The sequence below is a fragment of the Morus notabilis genome, unplaced genomic scaffold (assembly GCF_000414095.1).
Source record: "Morus notabilis unplaced genomic scaffold, ASM41409v2 Scaffold261, whole genome shotgun sequence".
Lineage (NCBI taxonomy): Eukaryota > Viridiplantae > Streptophyta > Magnoliopsida > Rosales > Moraceae > Morus > Morus notabilis.
The window spans coordinates 119,626-126,974 of record NW_010363042.1 but is presented as its reverse complement, the minus strand read 5'-3'; the positions used below and the strand labels follow the sequence as shown (position 1 = coordinate 126,974).

General features: G+C 36.7%; 1 protein-coding gene across 1 annotated transcript; it reads left to right on the top strand.

Moving 5' to 3' along the window:
• The first annotated feature begins 2,831 nt into the window (after positions 1-2,831).
• Positions 2,832-7,305, top strand: LOC21399704 (O-fucosyltransferase 34). The gene is made up of 8 exons (XM_010103334.2): positions 2,832-3,625; positions 4,501-4,568; positions 4,687-4,775; positions 4,919-5,084; positions 5,320-5,609; positions 5,697-5,901; positions 5,998-6,155; positions 6,573-7,305. Exons 1-8 carry the CDS (start codon positions 3,310-3,312, stop codon positions 6,835-6,837), a joined length of 1,557 nt encoding a protein of 518 aa, XP_010101636.1. The 5' UTR covers positions 2,832-3,309; the 3' UTR covers positions 6,838-7,305.
• The last annotated feature ends 44 nt before the right edge of the window (positions 7,306-7,349 follow it).

The following is a 7,349-nucleotide window of genomic DNA, read 5'->3' as shown; positions in this document are numbered from 1 at the left end:
TTGTAATCTTGTATAGACTTTGTAAGTTCATCAAATTTGTAATTCGTCCCACAATGATTGCACTCTTTTTTCCTTACCAAGTTTTTATCCCAATTGGGTTTTTCTTGGTAAGGTTTTTAATGAGGCAATCATGAATTACAAATTTAAAAATCAATGAAGAAGTAATTTTTTTTATATAGTTCGTTCGTGTCATGTGTTCATTTCATATTTCAAATTGTAATATACACAATTACACATTGTAATTATACAAATACTTATTTCAACAACATAAAAATATAATATAAAAAAAAAAAATTTCGGGCAGCCCGACCGGGCACGGGCAGGCTTCCTCTGCCCGAAGCCCGTTCATGGGAATTTTCGGGTCGGGTCAGGCAGCCTAAATTTTTAGACAGATCGGGTTCGATCATCGGATAAAAATTCAAACTTTTCAATGATCACGAGCGATCCGTCCAAAGTTTCAACACTGCTTTTAACTGTGTTAATTTTTACTTTTCTCAATTAATAAAGGATGGGAAAAAAAAAAAAAACTAACTTTTAGGCCCTCTAATGGAACCCACACTCTTTAATCTCAAGATGCAATGGTTTCCTGAGTCATAGGACAATGCATCTCCTTTCACAATCGAAACTACCGCATCTCCATTCTACCGCGTGTAGAACACGTTGACAGTTAAACGACATCGTAGCATTCACTAAAGCGAAGATCTCCAATCCACTTGGGACGCGTAATGACAAGAAAAGCTCATGATTGGCGCGTGAATCAATGACGCAATTCACATCACGTGGCGCGATCCACTCTGTATCAGATTAGAAGTGGGACCCAGAAAGTCAGAAGCTCGTGAGGGAATGAAAGAGATGATGCGTCGGCAGTCGAACACGTGTCCCGACACGGCCATCAAACGGGATCTTTCGTACGGTAGGTCATTTTCCATCAAAACGACGCCGTTTAGTGAGTTTAAACGGTGCAACCGACACTCGGAAAGGGTGATACTGTACGACGAAGAGGCACAGTTGTCACAGTTCGTTATCGCGAAAAAATAACTTCCTTTTTTTGGGCGGAGAAAATATATTTGGTAAATCTCATTTGCCTCGTATTTCCACCGTTTGCTATTTCCATTACTGCAACTTTTTTTTTTTTCATTTTTCATTTTACTGATTATCTTCTTTTTTCTTTATTTAGGAATATCTCTTTTAATTTTTTTTCTTTTTGTTAACTGAATATTATTTTTTCTCTTTCATCATATGTATCATTTCTTCATATATATATATTTTTTAATTTTTCCTAAAAAATGTATCATTTCTTTTCTTTTCTTTTTTGGCAATTCTTTAATTTTCTCCGTTTTTTTTTTCAAAATGGGACATGCTATTATTGTTTGATATTATTTGAGGAACCTTCAAATGACATAAGTGATGTGCATTTTGGTTGACTTTTTTTGGGTTTATATTTTATTTTTTCTTTTACAATGTAGTTTACATGTACGAGCTAATAACTCTTACAAGAGAAAATTACATGGTTAAAAATAATTTTGTGCAAATTTATTATTTATATTATTTTAAATAATTATTAGGTGTCATCGTGATTTTTTATTTTATTTTTTATTAATTGAATAATACTTATTTATTTTTAAGTAGAGTAACATAAATAATATTTTTTACTATCTTGAGTGACATTTTTTTATTTTATCTCTATTGTGCCTAAGCATTTTCTTGCAAATGATGTTTTTTTTACTATGTTGGTTTATAATTAGATGGTGGAGTCAATTTTTTGCGGTTGACTTTTACAGACTTTTTTTAGTCAAAACTCATAATGTCATTTCGAATTATGTAAAACAAAATTCGTTAATTTTATTTGGAGAGTTGCCAGCTTGATTTACAAAATAGCATTCATGGAAAAAAAAAAAAAAAAACTGTGTCTTGTTTACAATAAAAAACCCAAAAAAGCAACATGAAATCACCTGAAGTCTGATGCCATTTTAAAAATTATAAACTAAAATCTTCAATTACAATTTATTAAATTACTTGAGCATATTTTTTATCATTATATTGTATCATGCAATTTCGGCTTGGATAGAAATACATCCAATTTCGATTGAGGCCAAATAATATTCCAACTTGGATAATGGCAGAACATTTACCAATAAAAGAGAAGTAAAAAAGAAAAAGAAAAAGCATAGGATGTAGAAAGAAAGGAGAGGAATACAAATAGCACACAAAAATAGATTGAAATTCCAAAATAACATCCGACACGCCCAGAATAGGAGAGGACTTTCGGCTTTTAAAACCTTTTTTGGGCATTTTATCGTCTTATTATTTACCATCATTCATCAACGGCAAAATAATAGGAGAAAATATCTCGCGAAATATTGTCGGCGTATCGTCGGCGCTTTTAATTTCTCGGGTCGAATAAAACGGGGACTACCGAGCTTACCAACCACCTACTCATACGGGATTCCAGAAGTGGGGAGAGACCGATCGCCGTACTTCCACGTGTTGACCATCGAGTGGATTAATCTTAACGCATTTAGGAAAACCTTAATTCCCGTGGGGCCCTGCCGTATTCTAACATTAGCTGGCCTGCATTTATTGGCTAAAAGGCCCATATTACCAACTCTGGTCGTCTCCACACCCTAACCGAACCTCCCCATCCCCACCGATCTTGCGGTGCACGTCACCCACACCCCACTCTATCTCTCTCTCTCCTCTCTCTCTCTCTCCCTCTCTCTCTCTAAACAATAACAGTCGCTCTTCTTCTCTCTCGCTCTCTATCTCTCTCTTTCTCTCTCTTGGTTTTTTTTGGCAAGACGCGGTTTTCTTTCTTCTTCATTTTTCTTTCTTCTTCATTTTTCTTTCTTTCCATATATATATATATATATATATTGCTCGGAGATTGTTCTCGGCGACATTCTCCTGCGAAGGTGCTTTCTCGCCGGAATCACGCGGTTGCGGAAGGAATGGTGGCGGGGATTTCCGCGTGGTGATCGGCGAAGCGAAGATCGGAGGTCTCGTGCAATGTGCGAAAGAAATGAGGTTTTTGGTGGTGTTTAGGGACGAATTTTTCGGACTCCGAGCGATTAATTTAAGGAAATCTCTGTAATTTGTGAGTTATCGGTAGGAATTTTGGATCTTCGGTTTGTTACGCGCTTCTGGTGGTTTCGGATCTTGGAGAGGAAAGTATTCTTCTATCCGAATCTGATTATCGATTCGGAGAAGAAAATTTTTGTTTTTGGTTGATTTTTGATCCGGCATTGAAGAAAGGGGCGAGCTTATGGAGGATTAAAGCGGTGGAATCGAGAGGAAGGAGAGAATTATATTATGTGCAGAATAGAGAAGGAGGAGAAGAAGAAGAGAGAGAGGACAATGGGAATAAAGTCGTTGGGAGCGGAGAAGCTGAAGAGTACGATGGCGACGGCGTCGGCGTCGAGGTCGAAGATGAAGCTGTGGATGATACGGGCGACGACGTCGGTTTTACTGTGGACGTGCGTCGTACAATTGACGGCGTTGGGAGATATGTGGGGCCCTAGGGTTCTCAAAGGCTGGCCTTCCTGTTTCACTCAGGAGTCCGCCTCCGCCGCCGCCGCTCTCCAAGACAAGTCGCCCTTCGTCGAGGCCAGAGTTCTTCCGCCCAAAAGTGAGTGAGCTTTTTCTTTCTTTTTTTTTTTTTTTTTTTTTTTTTTTTCGTGATCTTACTGGTCCTTGATTCTAAACTGGTGAAGTAAATTCGATTTTTTTTTTTTTTTGCTTTCTTTTCAAATTGAAACTTCTCTCGTTTTAAATTGCGATCAGGATAATTGGGTTGTTCTCTTTTTCTAAACAACTGCTCTTTAATTGTTGATCCTGGATTTTGGAAAACATCATTCATATAAATGGGTTCATTTTTTTTTTTTTTGGAGGGTCGCTTGGTTTGCGGAATAAATTTATTGAGATGTGAAAAGAAGTATATCCGAATCAAAAACCGACATGTTTTCGAGAAATTGACCATTTTCATTCCGAGATTTTTTTTTTCACTTTTATTATTCTGTGATTTTTTTTTTTTTTTTTCAATAGTTAGTTTGTTAGGTGTTAGTTGCTCATTGTTTATGTGTGTTTGCATTCAAGTAATTTGTATGTTTAAACAATTAATTTAAGAACTAGTTATAGGTCAACGGCAATGAAGTTCTATCTGATTCGGTGTATCATAAATTGGGACATGCCAAGTTTTATCTACTTGGTACTTTTCAATTTTCATATGAAAAATGTTTTTGATATATTTTCTGTTGGTATCAGAATCGCTAGATAATTTATACGTTTTGTTGAATAAGAAAACACGCCACAAACTTTTTCCCTCTTTGGTATGTGTAAAGATCATGAAGCAGCCATTCTGGCACAACTCAGCGTTAGTAGTTCTTAGATTCAATGAGACTGTCCTCTCTGTTCTTTTTTTTTTTTTTTTTTTTTTTCCAAAAAAGAAAAAATTCTTGTTTATTTTTCTAACATTGAGTTCGGAACTTTTCTGTTTGTGATTAGGGGTTTATAAGAACAACGGTTACCTGATGGTTTCCTGCAATGGGGGGCTAAATCAAATGAGAGCAGCGGTGAGTGGTTAGCAAAATTCAGTTTGCAACAATGATGACATAAACACCATGACGTTTGGTTTAGTATAGGCATCTTGTGACCGGTTCAATTTTTTTCTTTTGGTTTTGTGCAACACAGATATGTGACATGGTTGCCATCGCAAGACATTTAAATGTCACTCTTATAGTGCCTGAATTGGATAAAACATCCTTTTGGGCTGATCCTAGGTACGCTAAATTACCTCCCCTTGAATATTTAAAGCTTTGAATTTATTTATGTTCTACAATAAGGGACAAATTTTGTTCCCTTGAGTGCCCATCCAGGTTCTGTTACGTATGATCCAATGAATATTCATTGCTTTACTTGGCAGTGAGTTTCAAGACATATTTGATGTGGACCATTTCATTACATCTTTAAGAGATGAGGTTCGCATATTGAAGGAATTGCCTCCTAGGCTGAAAAGAAGAGTGGAACTAGGAGGTGTTTATACCATGCCACCAATTAGTTGGTCTGATATATCTTATTATCAGAGACAGGTTAGTGCTTTACCATTTTTTTCTGGTCTCTGTTATTAGAGGAGATGAATGCTTCACATTATTAACATGCATAAAGCTTCACATATTGGTTTGATTTTTTAAGCTAATATAGTCAATATAGGTTTCTTTACGTTTGCTTGCTTTACACCACTATTTATGCGAATTCAATGTGTATTAACCTCTTTACTGAAGTCAGAAGGTCTCAGGAAGTCTATTGCTGTGTTGTGTCTTACAGATTCTTCCTCTCATACAAAAGTACAAAGTGGTACATCTTAATAGAACTGATGCTCGCCTTGCCAATAATGGCCAACCTTTGGAGATTCAAAAGCTACGGTGCCGAGTAAATTTCAGTGCTCTGAGATTTACTTCTCAAATAGAAGAGTTGGCTAGACGAGTTATCAAGCTTCTTAGGCAAAATGGTCCTTTCCTAGTCCTTCATCTCAGATATGAAATGGACATGTTAGCATTTTCTGGTTGTACTCAAGGTTGCAACATGGATGAAGTGGAAGAGTTAACGAGAATGAGGTGTGCTTCACTTGTTTCTTTAAAGATCAATTAATATGCATCTAGCATCTGTTTTGGCCGTCTTTCTAACATTTTCCTTTTTGTCAGATATGCTTATCCCTGGTGGAAAGAAAAAATTATAAATTCTGATTTGAAGAGGAAAGATGGTTTATGTCCTTTAACGCCTGAAGAAACTGCTCTTACTCTGAGGGCACTGGGCATTGATCGTAATATCCAGATTTATATTGCGGCTGGTGAGATATATGGAGGAGAAAGGAGAATGTCAAGTTTAGCACTGTCTTATCCAAAATTGGTAAGTTGATGAAAATCATAGCCACTACCTTGAACTTTGTTACCTTTTATTTTTTTTCTTTCCTCTCTTATACGCCGCTTTGGATTTTCTTAACAGGTAAGAAAGGAAACTCTGTTAGATCCATCCGACCTTAGATTTTTCCAGAATCACTCATCCCAGATGGCAGCATTGGATTATCTCGTCTCATTGGAGAGTGACATCTTTGTTCCCACATATGATGGAAACATGGCTAAAGTAGTTGAAGGCCATCGCAGGTACTTTTTATAAAATCCAACTATCATTTGTTCATATTATGCATTGAAAACTTAGTTTGTAACCTACCAATTTAATATTAGAATCTTTTGGGAATTCAAAGTACCCTTGCCAGTTTTCACATCCATTTTCGTTTTTTCCCCTTTGGTCTTATTAAGGAGATGATTAAATGTAGTCTCACGTTTCCCTTTTCTTGACCGATTTTTTCTTGTCCCCAGTTTTGGACCTTGAATGTATATTCTTTCTAGTTGCAATTTTGATATTTGGTAATTAACAAGAATCACATTTTACATGAATTTTGTGATCCCGGCTTTCTAGGATTTTCTTCATGACATGTTTGAACTAAGTTGTCTGACCTTTGATATTTTCAAAACTTGTTCTTGAAACTAAGTATTTGTTGCGTGTGATCACTTCCTCAGATTTCTTGGTTTCAAGAAGACAATATTGTTGGACAGAAAGCTTATCGTTGATTTGATAGACCAGTACAGCAGTGGATCACTTAATTGGGATGAGTTTTCATCCGCTGTGAAGGAGACTCATGCAGATCGCATGGGCAACCCAACTAAAAGGTTGGTGATCCCAGACAGACCTAAAGAAGAGGACTACTTCTATGCCAACCCAGAGGAGTGTTTAGAACTTCCGGACGAGCGGTTATTTTCTGATGAACTATTGAGCAGCACGTGATATCCTATGCTAGTTAGTTTGTGACATTCATCAGTGTTCTCCCACAGTGGTAGCTTTTATTAACACACAGATCTTTAAGAAAGTTCTCTACAAAGAGGTATAAGTGATAATGAGATTTTGTTTCGGAGGCCACCATGAAGATCATTGGGAAATGTAAAACTTGCCTGAGAAGATCTATGGATAAGATAAGCTCTGGAGAACATCAATTATCTCTTTTTATATATGCCAAATAATCCATCTCAAGTTCATGTATAGAAGCCACCCTGCCATTTATGGGGTGAGAGTGAATCCAGGAACCGCAATGTAGAACCGAGGGGGATGTCAACGTAAAAGAGGGTGTTCTGGGTTTGCTTGGAACTCAAGGAATCATGAAAAGCTCATATCCCTCGACCTTTCTATTTTGTATTTTCTCATGTTGTTTCTTTTTTGGATCAATCAAAGCCCACGGTCTCGTGATTTTGTGGCACATATACTACATTCTCTTTAAGATTTTTCCTCCTTGTTTGCACAGA